The 14,786-nt window shown below is 44.2% G+C and overlaps 2 protein-coding genes and 1 pseudogene across 2 annotated transcripts in view; 1 reads left to right on the forward strand and 2 right to left on the reverse strand.

Annotated features, from left to right (window-relative positions):
• Positions 1-4,106: 4,106 nt before the first annotated feature.
• Positions 4,107-4,928, reverse strand: LOC130579363 (E3 ubiquitin-protein ligase makorin-2-like; annotated as a pseudogene).
• Positions 4,929-6,736: 1,808 nt separating this feature from the next.
• Positions 6,737-14,786, forward strand: part of LOC130579343 (zinc-binding protein A33-like) — a 29,685-nt gene continuing 21,635 nt past the window's right edge. The window contains exon 1 of the mRNA XM_057376042.1: positions 6,737-7,106. Coding sequence (XP_057232025.1) covers positions 7,076-7,106 — 31 coding nt within the window. The 5' untranslated portion in view covers positions 6,737-7,075. The remainder of the gene's footprint in view (positions 7,107-14,786) is intronic.
• LOC130579344 (neuropeptide Y receptor type 2-like) lies at positions 12,875-14,053 on the reverse strand. Its single transcript, XM_057376044.1, has one exon. The coding sequence runs from the start codon at positions 14,036-14,038 to the stop codon at positions 12,875-12,877; it is 1,164 nt and encodes a 387-aa protein (XP_057232027.1). The 5' UTR covers positions 14,039-14,053.

The raw sequence follows: 14,786 nt of genomic DNA on the forward strand, positions 1-14,786 counted from the left end.
TATTTTACAGTCAGTGAAATATGTTTCTTTCAAAAAAAGATTACAGAAAACATTTTCTAGACATTTATTCATTTTTTYCCCTAAGTAATAAAAGAGAAGCAATGATTCATATGACTTCTCTATTTTAGTTGTTTCAAAAAAATTGTTAACAAGGCTTCATATTTTAAACRGAAATTTGATCTTTACGGTTTTCTACTAAGTGAAGCATAAAAGTATTATATGTTMGGTGTTGAAAATAATGAAAGCTATCAGAAGAAGCACAGTTTAAAAGCCTGTCTGTAGGGACTTTATGAAGAAGAGGAACCTAGTGATACATTTGTGTAAAATAATGAACAGTGCAGAACAGGCCAGGCAAGCGTTCCTGTTTCTTCTTTATTGCTGATAAAGGAAAGAGGAGAGCTTTTGAAATGGGAAATTCTAATTTCGTTCAGATTTGTAAAGTGAAATGGAAACATAACCATTCAAAGCTCAGAGGAAGAAATACCTCCAGCTTTACTGCCAGTTGATCACAGAGCAGCATAGGATATCTGCAAGTATCCAAAACCCACTCAGACTTCCCATGGATAATGCACCCGTCTAAAAAACTGTATCAGGATAAAAAAAAGAGCTAAACAACTCCCTGTCTAAAGAATAAACTCATCACTGTCTAAAAGACTAAGAGAAGTTCCTCAAGGCCCTGTATCACCTTATATATTAGAGAGGATTGAATATGGTGCTGGTGGCTATTAAAGGCCAAGTCTTGATGAAGTCTGACTTTTCACAGGATCCTGAATATATTTTGTTCAAGTAAACATTTTGGTCCTACTCATTTCTTTCCCCAGGAACATCAGGAATAATGTGTTGTTATCCATGATTTAGCTGGAACTCTCCCCAGTGAGCCAGAAAAATGATCTTGCCTCAAGAAACAGATTCTGAGTTTTCTCCTACTGTTTGTAAGTTGTGTTCTCTATTTACTTGCACAAACCCCTGTGGAGCTCTAAGCATGGTCTGTCTGTGGCACACTCAGGACATTTTCCTGAAATGAATCAGGATAACTACTTCCTTCTTTTTATGAGCATGTGGATGCTTTTGATCCATGTTGGATGTTTTTCACTGTTCCCAACATAGTGTGTTTGCTCAGATCCCTTCACAGCTTGTGAAGTACAGAAATGTGYTGCAYTGAGTGGTAAATTCATTCATTRATAAGGAGCTGCCCCTTATGAAGGYATTCACCAAGTGGAATTAAGAGTGTCCTTTGTGCTGAGCCTCTTCACTGTGACAAGACTGATTTGGTCCCAAAGCAGTGAGACTGTCTTTCAGTCTTRCCTCCTACAAGATAATTAAATATATATTTTTAAAGGGATAGCCACCAGAACAAGCTGCTTCTTGCACTCATATCTTCCCCTGGGGATGCAATGAGCAACAGGAGAGATGTGAATTACTTCGTKCTACATTGGAAAGAGCTCACAAACTGCTACAGCTTATCTGGGATATACAGAACACAACTGAATCCCTCCTCAGTCTTGCTCATTCTGCTCTGCAGTGTCTGTGGAAACAAGGAGGTTCAGGTGTGCTGTCTAGTGTCGTGTCTAAGGTATGTCTGGGATGCTGACAGTGTTCCACTACTGTTGGACTGTCAGAGCACAGCTAGGAGAGAAATGGTCCAGYTCCCCCTTCAGTGGGAGCTGCTGTYTTGCACCAYACTGCTGCTCTGGGACARGTACTGGAATGGCACCGCAGCAAGGAGGCACTTKGCTTGAAAACAAAAACTGGCTCCAGCTGTCAAGTATAAAAGGTGCAGTCCTGGTCTCAGATGTTAATCTGGTTTCAAACAGAGCAACTGAATGGAGGATCAAGTACACTGACACAGTGACATTCAGAACAACTGCATCTCCCAGTGTTTTGAGCAGTATAATGCCATTACTGAGCACAGTGCTGCTAATCTCATSTCCACTCTCCACTGAAAGGGAGAGCATCAAAGCTTTAACATCTGCACCTCCTACCTGGTATTTGTCTACTGTCACTCTCCTCTCCTGTGTATCTGTTCCCTAGTCCATTTTGAGCTGAAATCCTTGCCTTATCACATTCAGCAGTTGTCTGTTGATTGCAGGAATTAAAAGAACTTGGAGCTGTATCTTGGCTTGCATGACAGCATTTCTAAATGTCTGCAAGTCTCTGGCAAGCAGAACTAAGTGCCAGGGTCTCTTTTCATAAAATACCTTGGAGTGTCTTGGCATATTCATCACTCTGGAGGGTCCCTGAACAGACCCACAGTAGGACAGTTTGCGCAGAGAGACAGAGTCAAGCTGTCTCCAGCCTTCAGAAATCCACTCTTAGAAAGGGTTTGTGGACTGTGAAGTAGGATGACAAGCAGGAATGACGTCCCAWGCCCATGCTTCCTTCCAACATGCACTATATAGTCCCCTCTGACAATATAGTTGGCAAGTCCCAGCCAAAATAATTTCCTTGTGACACTGTAGGGCTGCAGCTGTTTGTTAATGCCTAAAGGCATCTATCATATTTATTAGTACAATGACCTGTGAATAAAAGGAATGAGCTCTCTATAGCATTGTGGTAACCATGAAACTTGAGAAGTCCTAGATTTTATAAAAGGGCTTCAGAGATCCAAGAGACAGTTTATTAACCCAGCAAATTGAGGTACCCAATGTCAGCAGTACAACAGAGATAAAATAGAGTGCACACCCTTGTAACTCTGGATTGAAAGCATCAAATCTGCACTGCATTACAGTCACTGCAACAACAGTGTTATATTAAATTCTGCTTAGAATTTATTTTTAACTTGCTTTCATAGATCACCAATTATCTGAATGCAGAACTGAAGAATTTTGGCCACAGGACTGATTTTTAAGTAGGTACAAGGAAAGGTATGCATGAAAGGAAGAAGATTATTAATTTATTTCTCCTAAGATGGTGCAGGGTACCAGAAATATCAGAATATGTGGGACTGTGACCAGACCTGATGAGAACACTGTAACAAAGCGGAAATATGTGCTGAGAAGGAGAAACCAGCTGCTCATTTGACTGTGGAATGGCCCCATAAGGATCCAAGGGGAATCCATGACTTGAAACAGAACTTGAAGAGACAAAACAGTAATGAGTGCACTGGAGGGAACAAGGAGTTTCTGCCCCTGCTCTTCTGTTTGACAGGACACCCCGTGTAGCTGCTGCCATGACCGTTAGTGCTTATTAATGAGAAGTCTCAACAAAAGAAAAAAAACCCAGTAGATGCTGCTGAAAAATTCCAGGCCACTGTCACCACTAAAAACCTTCCCACCTGGATTCACAAATCACTACTTTTTTTTTTGAGAGTCAGGAATAAATATTTACCCCTGAAAATTCAAAATCTGCATTTCTCTGAGTATTTAGCAGCACTTTGCAAGTAAGGTCTGCCTTCTAGATGCCCAGCTGATGGCAACACAGTTATTGTAAGATGTGTACAGTGACAATGCCTTTTGCTGCAGCACCACAGATGACAAGGTTTACAAGCCTCTTCGTGCTGCACTTGTCCTGTCTCACAGAAGAGGAAAGCAAGGCTCAGCAGGCTAAGATCAGCTTACCTGGGATTTAATAAACTGGAAAAGAGAACTAGCTGGAAAGAATTATACTTTCTCTCCACAAGGAAATATAATGTAAGTGCTGTTCTTCAAGGGAAAATGGAAGAAATAGCAATTAAAAGTTGCCTGAGCAGGAGCTACATGGGACAGTGAGAAGAAAGTGACTGCTGCACTCACAACAGGGCTGAGGAGTGCAGACAGGTGAAGGTAGCACAAGAAATAGTCCTAAGGCTGACTCAGAGATAATTTGTGAGGCACCAGGCTCCTGAGGAAAGGCAGGTTTGGACATGATCACTGTGGCCTCATGTCACTTGTGTCCCTCTGTCCTAGAAAACCATGGTCATGCTGTGAACATACCCAGAGCTGCACACACGAGGCATTATCCACAAGGAGAAAAGTGAAAAACTCCAATGAAAAATGACTGGTGCAACTTGTGGGGAAACTTTTGCCTGATAACTGTTTTCACCTGTGAGGGTTTGAAAATTGCTGCAAAATGCTGCTGCTTTTGCTAGTGTAGAAACAGCCGTGGATGAGTCAGAACATGGAAATAGCTCAGCTGACAGTGAAACAAAGACCCTGTGCAACAAACTTGGATRTCACTTGGCACTCTGGGCAGCACGTGATGATGGGTTTCTTGAATTACTTGGCRTACCTCCACTGCCAGATGTAGGACAAGAAGTACGTGTGGCTGAAGTTGGAAAGGATCCCAGAYCTCTCAGAGACTGGTTGTTTCTCATWCACCACTTCCATACAGATGTTGTRCTTGACTGGCCTGGAAAGCAAAGGCTGTTGCCATGCACATCATCTTATGAGCCTTTCTCTATTCTTGGTCGAAAGGGTGAAGCACTTTCAGTCCACATAGCTCACCCATGACCTCGTGGAGGTACAGACAGCACTCTCCCAAGTGCCACTTTCCTGCCACCACGTACAGGAGCTCTCAGCTACCAGATCTTCCAGTCCACTTCAAATTGTTTCCAAGCAGGAATGGGGCTTCACTTCCAGATTGTCATTTTGGTTGCTGCAGCACACCATATCAGAGGGCGCCAGGCTTCTGCTGCTCTTCACTGCATCCACATAGATTTCTGTCCCTGACCACCAGCATTCACTTCTCCTACTTGCTCCATGTGGTGCTGGGGCCACACTCAGGAGCTGTGTGGGACTGTCAGGGGCAGCACGGTGGCTGTGACACCCCATAGGACACCCCATAGGGCTGTAGGCCTCACGTGGTCCCACCTGTACCAAGCACTGTAGCCACACTGTCCCTTCTKATAGTACTTGAAGACGATGAGGATTTGGTTGTAGACAAATCATATGAGAACAGACACTTGTTTCCCTCCTGATACACTCCCTGCAGGTCACCTGCTCTGTGCTCATCGTGGCAGCGCACTGCCCAGCCCCTGGCCCCTGACTTCTGGCTGTTGAACACAGAAAGTACAGGGGACAGGAGCAAGAACAACCAGAGTACAGCGAATGAGCCCTGTGAGGAGGCACAGAAAAAAATGACTTGGTTTAGTCTGGGGGAAGTGGAAGAGATGCATGATAATACCCTTCAAATAGGTAAAAGTGCAGYACAGAAGGTAATACACTATTATCTGTGTCTGCCAGGAGACAAGAAGTGATAGGTTGCAGTAAGGGAGATTTATTGGTTATGATTAGGAAGTGTTCACATTACTGTGTGGGGAGCAGATGAAATCACCATCACTGAGTCTTGGAAGAGGTGAAATACCCTGTGATCAGGAATGGTTTAGCCAAAGAAGTACCATCTCCCTCACACTTTTTTCCTGTAATCTTTTCTTGTACTGTGTACATGATGAAAATATTCCAGAATTTCTTCCCACTGTCTGTGACACCTCTAAGCAGTGCTTTAATAGCTGTGTCTCAGAGAGAGGCTCCTGCCTGGCTGTTCTAGCTGCTTGGGTTGCAGTAGCTCATGTCCTTTTAATGRCATAATTAGACAAACCAGGATTCCAAACAAACCAGTGAGTATTAAAAACCCAACTCTCACTGATTTTAYATTAAGCCAATTGGAATTTCACAGGCTGCAGTGCCAGGCAGACCGTACAAAGACCGTAATAAGATACCTTTGCCACTGTAGCAATCTCATGTTGTGCACTCCTTGAAGTACAGAAGTTTAAATCAGTTCTTGTCCATGGTAGTTTTATCTTACCTTTACTTAATTGGTTACTGCAGGGTTGTCTTGGAGACTTGAAGATCTGCTCTTTGAAACCACTGGATTCTTATACCCAGCCTAGGAAAGAGAAATGGGATTTCATACAGCAAACTTGTCAGTAATARAACTGGATCAAAAATGCTGAACCACTGCATAAATGCATTAGCTGGTGTCCAGCAAAACAGCCRTCTGCTGAGCTCAACCTTGGACACTGGTTCCCAGCTACTGAAGCCCTAAATTATTATTTTAATAATCATGTCTGAATTCTTGTCTGAAGTCAACTGCCACCGGAGGAGGCAAGTCAAACTTTACCCTGGCCACATTGCCTGGGTTTGCTGTCCCTGTCTGTACATTCACCAAGCCCTCAGGTTTGACTGCTTCCTCCCCAGTTTTCACATGCAGATCTCTTGCTGATTCTGCTTTTGAAGGTTTTTGTTTCTGGCGCTCAAATCTTGGCTGACAGGAGTGCAGCCATGCTGTGTGCTGATTGCAGCTGGCAGGTGGATTAGAGCCCATTCAGATGCCTGTGAAATGCCTCTGCAAGACAGAAATGGTTGAACAATGGATTMTTTCACCATGAAGAGCTCAGAAACTGATGCAGACAGTCACGYTGAGGAGACAACCTGAGGAGCATGAAGACAAAAAGCAATTCATGCTTCTACAAGCCCCACGAGATCTTTCCAGCTCAAAGTTTTGGGGATCTGCTGCCARCTCCCTTCCTCCTCACCTAAGCTAGTTGATTTCTCTGAGGTACAGGATGTTCTCAATTTTTTCCAAAATATGTGGGAGCTACAGTTGCCAAGTAACAAAATCTCATCACCCTTTTCCTGAAATGCATAATTCCTCATTTCTCTGTTTCATGGAATGGACAGATGAAGCTGTGATCTATGACACTTGTTCAGTATCAGGATTATTTAGATACCAGTTGTGCCCCTGGATAAAACTATTACAGAGTTTTAGGGAAGCAATCCAACTGCCCTTTGTCTCTCATCYTCAAAAACAAAACTGAGGACGCATTTCACGATTCACTGAACTGACTCAGTGACCAGTGTAATGAGATTTCATTAAGAATACAGCGATGCTGCAGCCAGGGAGAGGCAGCCTGACATTTTTTGAAGATGTGTCCTTCCCCCTCACCTACTGAGAAGCACTCATGTGGTTGATCTCACGCAAGGTCAGAACAAAGCTGACAGATCCCACTCCTTCAGAGGAATTGGGGGCAAAATTCAGCTCATTTTGATGTTACTGGAACTAAAGGAGGTCCACAGAACAACAAACAAGATGATGAGGGGTGAAGAAGCTGTCTCAGGAGATGTGATTTGAGAGAAGAAAGCTGGAAAAGGAGGACAGAATGAAGATTTGCAAAATGAAGAAGGCCCTAGGTAAGCTCTGGTTCAGCTACTCTTCAGGAAGTCCCATAGTACTGGAACCAGCAGGCATTTGCTGAATCTAAAAGGGGGTTGGTTTTAACAATTAAATAAGGTAATTTTTTACACTGTGGGGAGGGCACTTCAGGAACTGGCTGCCACAGGGAGCAGACAGAATTGTCAGWGTCAGGGAGCAATTAGACAAAATCACAAACAAAAAGTCTAGACATGGACATTGAATGCCCTAGGCATGTCTGCTCCAACATAGCTGATACAACAACTGTGGCTGCTGCTAAAGATATGAGGGGAGCAGACCACTAAAGTAGCCAAGCAAGTGGGTTCTCCCTAAATAGCACATTTTATTGCCTCAATCTACAACAGAATACTGGACATGAGATGGATCCAGGTTTGCTGTTATCTCTGTTTTGATAGAGACTCCGTTCTTCCTGCACCGTGACAGAGTTCATTCCCCTTTGATCCTGCTCCCAACAGAGCCAATAATCTACCACAGGTTACATGAAGAAGCATGTTAACCTCCACATTTCATCCAAGGTACATGCTCTCCTGAATATCTTGAAATCTTGTTCTGTATCCTGTTTTGCTCCTTCCTTCCACACAGCAGCAAGAAGCATCATGTGGCTGAGCTGCCTGTGAATCTTGAAGACCAGCGGTGTCTGAAAGTTTGTGACACATTAGCAGAGTGACACAGTGACAACTCCATGCTTGTGCACTTCAATAAGCTAGTTATAAACAAGAGGGTTTCTTCTCTAATGTTCCCAGTCYTCGCTACCACACTGGAGAGGACTGGACTAATGAAGATTTCCTCCTGTGAGCTCCATGAGGCATCTGCACTATTCCTTCTGAACTCATTACAGTGAACAGAACATAGATCAGAAAAAACATTCTTTGCTGGCTATAAATCATGAGTGACACTAAGGTATTGCTATCAGCAGCAGAAAAATATTTTCCTCCCCAACCTCATCCAGCCCCATGTACATACAACACTTTGGCAAAGGTGATGGGGTTTCTGGTTGAAAATTAAATAGAGGTTGTGTTGTCTGAAGATAAATTGGTACCTCCCTCAGCATGAGTGACTTTGCCATTTTCTGATTTGTCTTTTAACTTAAAAAACACTGAGAATAGAGATAAGGAYGAGCTTTAAAACCCTAGCCTTTGTCCCCTCCCAGGCTCTCCTGAACAAATCCCGTCTCTGAAATGAGCTCAAAACGAAGATAAATGTTCTGGCAGTAATATGCAATATTATTTTTGGCACTCGAAGAATCTCAAGCTAGATAAAGAAAAACTGAAAGGAAGACAAAGCTGTTTTTTTCAAATGCAAGGGACCAAAGTCTGATATCCCATATGAATGCAGAATCCTTGTTTTTTTCCAGATTTTTGCAGTAATTCCTGATTTTCACCAGAGTAGCTGATTATAGGACCTTATTTAAAACCCAGCACATTGAGATGCTTGTGGAATCACACAATAACAGAACTGAAAGACAAAGGCGTGTGAAGACAGTGCCAACTCCCCAGCTCCTGCCCAAAGGCTAATTTAGTTGTGGACCATGTTGGCTGTTACAATGATAGGATTAACACCTGATATCAAGGGAAAGGCTGAACTGTCTGAGACCTCTTTCAGCAGAATAGAACACACCCCAGCCCCTCTGGCATATTAGCATWTGTTAGAGGAATGGCCTCTTTCCTGGACTAGTATGAATTTCCCTMCAGAGCCTTTGTCCAAAGCTCAGAGCAGTGTTCCTGCTGATAAATTTGTGGGCATGTTGAATAAAACATGTGCCATTTCTCATTGTTTGCTTGGGCTGCCATGGGGAATGGGAGAGGGCACCTATTACTGTAGGGCAGAGAGCCATGAAGGGCTGAATCTGGCCTTTCTAGGAGCAGGATGAAGCACAGGCAAATGCTGGACTGTTTCATGTCTTTGATTCTGAGAGAGCCCTGACCAGCTCATCTGCATTGATTTAAGTGTCAACTGTATATGTTGCCTTAAGGTAAGGAAAAGTGAAAAGCCCAAACCTTTGCTCTCTGTACATTTWTTAGCTTGTTATATATATGTATATGCTTTGGAAAATAAATGGGAAGGGATTTTCATAACAAGCTGAGTGTTTTAGAGGCAAAATTTCTAGTGCTCAGAAAGATTCCCGTGTCCAAAGCACAGCCTGTGCTCAGCAAATTTCAATGTGCTTTGTCAAGCCTGGAAGTTTGATAAGAGACTCTGGTACTCAAGAGCTCTCAGAGCATCCTGTTCTAGGGAACAACAGTTATTGATGCTGCTGGTTTTAAACTAAGAAGTTGCCACATCTCAGCTGTTCTGGGATTTGACTGGCATGTGAGGAACAGTTGCATGGAATAGCTAGAGGCATTGCCACCTGTGGTGTATATTCAAAGTTAATAATTTTCTAGGCAATTAAGAACTGGTACATTTTATAATACAAGATGTGTATGATGTGACCAAAAGGAATATCCTAGCATAAGAAATAGGACATTTCTAAGGAAATTCAGAATCTTCCTCCTCAAAGCTGTGAAATATCCTCAGGTCAGTTCGGTGAAGCAGCATATTGAGAAGGATGTCAGCAAGAATCAGGAAGAGCCCTAGAGGAAATTTGTTTGGCCACTAGGAAGAACACTGTCTCCCAGATAAGCTTTGATGAAACACTTGTTCATTTTCATTTCTGTCACCCTGTTTCCAGCTCTGTAATGAAATATCTTATCCCTGTCAGCTGTTGAGCCAGTGACAGGAGTTGTTCTGTCCAAGGGCCAGTTCTGTAGAGAGGAGCCCAGCTGGCCGGGCACTCACTCATGTGCCTTTGGCAAGGAGCATGCAGTGGGAAGATGACTCCAAGATTATCTGTAACTACTAAAGGATCTGCCCTTGAGACCCACAGAGCATGGTCATGCCCTGTCCTGAGCTCTAAATTGTTAAAAAGCTTAAAAAGCTGCTGGGGTTTGGTTTCATGGAGCTGATCATGGCAGTAAGGCCGTCTTTAGCCTTATCTTCATCTCCAGCAGATTTCTGTTTCATGGAAGCAAATTAATTCTTGTCTTCTATGCAGAAACAATAGTCAAAACATAGTCTTTATTTGCTCTGATCATCCTTTGGTAAGCAGCTTTGCTTCCTTGCTCCCCACTTCTCTTGTTCTGTTTGGTACTGGACACTAAGGCTGCTTTCCCTCAGTAGAGGCATCATGGTTTTCCACAGGAACATGWATACACAACTACAAGCTGATTTCCTTGCCAGCAGTGGGTGTGGRAGGTTGTAACTTTTTCCAATGGCAAGGAAAAAGCAGCGAGCTCACTGGCACAAATCTATCAGTGAAGCTGTACAAGTGTATTAAACACAGTAAACAAGAACTTTGCTGTTTCCCTTCAAATAAATAGTTTCTCCTTCTCAGTTTGCTCAAGCATAAAAATCCTCTACCCTGTAAATGCCACTGCCAGTATTTATTTTTGAAGAACTTGGATTTATTTATTTATCCATATTTAGTTTAAAAGTCTGGGCTCMAAATTAAACAGTCATTCATAATGTCATTATCTGCCTTGCTCTGCAGTCAGATACCGTGTGTGGTGTCACAGGACAAAACCTTTGGCAAGGCCCCTAGAAGAGCAATTTAGCTCCTCATCCATCTTGCCTGGCAGCATGATTGGCTTCCAAGCTTGCTCTGCTAAATTTGTTATTTTACTCTGACTTACATTATTGAGTTTTAAATCACTTTCTGAAGTGTTTATTGGTAATAGTTGAATTCTTTCCACCCATTTGAAATACTTTTAAAACATAAACATTTTCTTGTATCTTGGAGCTTGATAGAAAGGTGGGAAGAGTTCCTCAGGAGGATGGATTGTAGAAATGACCAGCTCATTAAGTAGGGGCTGAATTTACCAGCCTGTGGAGGAGAATATCCTCCTCCTTCTAACAGTATGAAACAGCAAACTCCCACRCCACTCCACAGAGCTCACATGAAGAAAGTTAATTTATGTCTTGATTCTCCCATCATGTCTTGGCCTGTCAGGAAGCAGATGACCTGTTTACTGCAACACCAATGGCTTCCTGACAGGGTTTTCATAGAACCTGGATGCCCCTGAAAAGAAAGCCAGGCTGTGATCTGCAGGATCAGGTGCTGGGGAGGTTATTAGACATCAGTGTACCTGTGCTTCCAAGTGTGGAACGTGGTCTGCAGCCCCTGCCTGGCAGTGATGTCTCTTGGGAAGGAACCAGAAACAACTTTCTGGTACCTATTTAGGAAAATGGAGCAGAGGATCAGAGAGCAGAAATAAACAAAGAGCTTAAAATCTAGTGTGGCCATTGGAAGCTGAGCTGGAGAACAAGGGCCAGAGGCAGGTCAAGCTGGAGAGGAGGCAAGTTTTCAAACAAGCTCTTTGGTAAATGATCTCTTGAGGACCAGATGTGACAGCCCAGCAGCCTGATCCAGGCCACTGTATTCAGTACTGCAAGTCCTCGTACCTCTTGTCCTTGATTCAGTGAAGACCTACAAGTCAAAGTTTTTCTTTTAATTTTATTTTTAATGAGGAGGTGTGTTGAGTCTCTTTCCTGCATCTGGGAGTTACTTTCCAATCTGATGAACACTGACTTTTAGAGATGACACCAGTGACTGACTGCTAAGATCACAGTAGCAATCAAGGCTCTTTTGATGGCAGAGCTAAAAATACGCTCCCCAGCTGACACAAGCCTTCAGAAGGAGAACATACAGTTTGGTTTGAAAGAATACATCTCCTTTTGTCTCCATGGCTTCTGCCAGAGGACATCACATCTGTGACAACCATGCAAGCAGGTTACATCTGTCTTCTRAACTGAAGCAACCATGTACAGACCCATATCACTTCCAGACTCAGCAAGAAGAAAGCTTTAARCCCTCTGWRTGCCTCRGAGAATGGTTTCATTGGCAGTTTTRCCTCTCTGGTCCTGTTGGCATCTGTAAAGTTATTGCATGGCCAGAGCCACATCTTAGGGTCTTTAGCAGCTTGCCTTTGACAGTCCCTTAGGTTCAGTTTCAGTCCTGTTGATCAGCTGCCCCAGCTCTTTCCTTTCCTGTCTGCTTCTCTACCTGCTCTYCTCCCTGCTAATYCCAGGGTGCTGGCACACAAGTCCTGGCTACTGAGGCATTCCCAAAGCCCTGCTTCTGCCCTTGTGAAGGAGACCGTGGTAAGTAGTGCCACTGCCACCTCCTGGGCTTTCTGAGGACTTGAGCACATCCCGTGGGTTGCAAATGCAGAATTATGCAAATGCTGGGCAAGAGATGATGGATTATGTGGCAGCCCACCCCCTCCCCAGGTCAGGAGTGGTGCCACTAACCAGCCAGCATTTGCAGAACAGAGTGCAGGTCTCCCTCCCCCTGGAGGCAGTAGCTAAAGATGGATCATTAAGGCTTTTGGGTAGGAGATGAACAATCACACACAATAACAGTTCCACATTYGTAATGTGTAATGTGTCAGGGGGTAAAAGGTTGAGCAACCCACTTTGGCAAATGGAAATAGCAAGAAGGGTGTATTTTTCTGGCTAAATGAAAGCCTTCTCTGTGTGTTATTTTTTCATGTGTCTCCATGCATAACTTGAACGCAGAGAAAGGAAAAAATCATTTCTTTGATCACACAAAAATACACCAGATTTATTGTTTTGAGAGATACAGGGGGTATTTCTACATGGCTGCTGTAGCTATAATTGGCAGCACAATGTTCTATCAAAAAAAAAAAGGCATTGAGAATGTCCCTGGGCTCAGCCAGCCTCAGTCCCAAAGGTGGATATCCCATCCCTAAACCTCTGTGGGCAGTGATGCATTGCCAGGAGTCTGTTTGATGCTYCCATTTAGACTGTTGCCCCTGAAGATGTACGACCTCCCTCTAACTGAGCCTTCAGTGTGGATGCTTTCYGGTTTGTTCTGGCAACGGAAGAACATGAGGAAACCATTGCGGTAGTTCTTGTTCATCCATCCATAGAGCAGGGGGTTGACAAATGTAGAGCACATGGCCCCGACATGGAAGASAGTGTACAGGAGTTTGTACTCATGGAAGATAAGAACCAGATCAAGATCGATGGCAAGCTGGAATATGTGGAAGGGCAGCCARCAGACTGCGAATACCACAACTACCATCACTAGCATTTTGGTTGTCTTCCTCCTCCGGCACTGGTTTTCATTCCTAGAAGTGGGACTGACATGATTTTTCAGCTTGAACCAGATCCTGGTGTAGGCATAACAAATAATTGCAAGAGGAAGAACGTACTGCAGGAGGAGCATGGACAGACTGTAGATGGTGGCATCTCTGTTGTTACCAGAGGGCCATTTTTCTGAGCAAACAGCCATTTTGAGGTTAATGGATGGGATTTCCTCATATCGGTACTCCCTGAAGATGGCCAGAGGCCCTGCTAGGACAGCTGCTGCCAGCCACATGACAGCTATGATGGTGAAGCTGAGCCTCTTGGAGATCCTGCTGTCCAGGTGGAAAACAATGCACCGGTACCTATCCAGGGCAATCACAGTCAGGGTGAGAGTGGACACGTGGACACTCAGAGCTTGAGCATAAGGAACCAGGTGACAAAGGACAGCTCCAAACTTCCACTCGTCCAGCAGGGTGTACACYAGGGTGAAAGGCAGACAGAGCGTGTCCACCATCAGGTCTGCCAGGGCCAGGTTAGCTATGAAGAAGTTGGTGACAGTCCTCATGGTCTTGTATTTCACTATGATGTAGATGACCAGTGAGTTTCCGATGAAGCCCAGCAGAATGATGAGGGAGTAGGCAGCAATCAGGATGACCTGGACCCCCAGGATCTTGGTGCTGTCCATCATAACACTGTGGGACCCAGAGAGATCCTGGGTAGGAGTGACAAAGTCCTTGGCATGCCAGCCATGTGGCAGCTTCTCCTCTAATGCTGTCTTCTCCACRGTGAAAGTGATGTTGGCTCCCTCCAATGGTCCCATGCCTGGCTTGAGAATTTCCATRAGGAGGAGAAGGCAGTCTGGAACATAGACATAGCAGAAGTGAGAGCATGGATGACACTCATCTTTGATGAAACTTGCTTGCTTACAAAAATGCCCTCATGCCTTAAGCACTAGGAAGGGAGAAAAACAAGGCGCTCTCAAAGTAAAGATGTTCTCCACATCCCCGTAATAATTTATTTCCAGATTGTGCACCAGGGTTTTTTCAGTTTCCTATTTCTCATCTCTCCAGGTGAAAATACCTGTCCCCCTGTCTCTGCATAAGTTTCTGCCACTGCTCCTGCTAGTGATGCTTCCACCCAATCCACCCAGTATTGCCTGCTCTCCATGCTGGTAATGTGGGTAGCACAACAAATGCCATTTTATGAGCCACTCTCTGATCAAACGTGTCACATATTCATTCCCTGGCCCTCATTATCAGGCCCTSAAGGTCCTGTGAACCAACTAGACAAACCAGTTTTCTTCTTCCCTCCCCTGCCAGTCTCAGGGCTCCCAGGCATCAGGCAATTGTTGCCTTCCTKGCTGGCTTTGAAGGTCACAGGCACCCAGCCAGGCAGGTGTTGTTTGTGTCCCCATCACAGAACAGGGAAGTGTGACAGCACACAGAGCACAGTTACAAGCCCTACATAAGAAACTACTGGACAGTGAACYCCATGGCTGGGGACACCTTCACCATCCTCTCCTTTCTCCAAGGATTCAGTGAGTGACTCATTCTTTTATAGGATTTTTG

Source organism: Malurus melanocephalus, unplaced genomic scaffold (genome assembly GCF_030028575.1).
Source record: "Malurus melanocephalus ecotype Western Australia unplaced genomic scaffold, MMel_1.1 scaffold_269, whole genome shotgun sequence".
NCBI lineage: Eukaryota > Metazoa > Chordata > Aves > Passeriformes > Maluridae > Malurus > Malurus melanocephalus.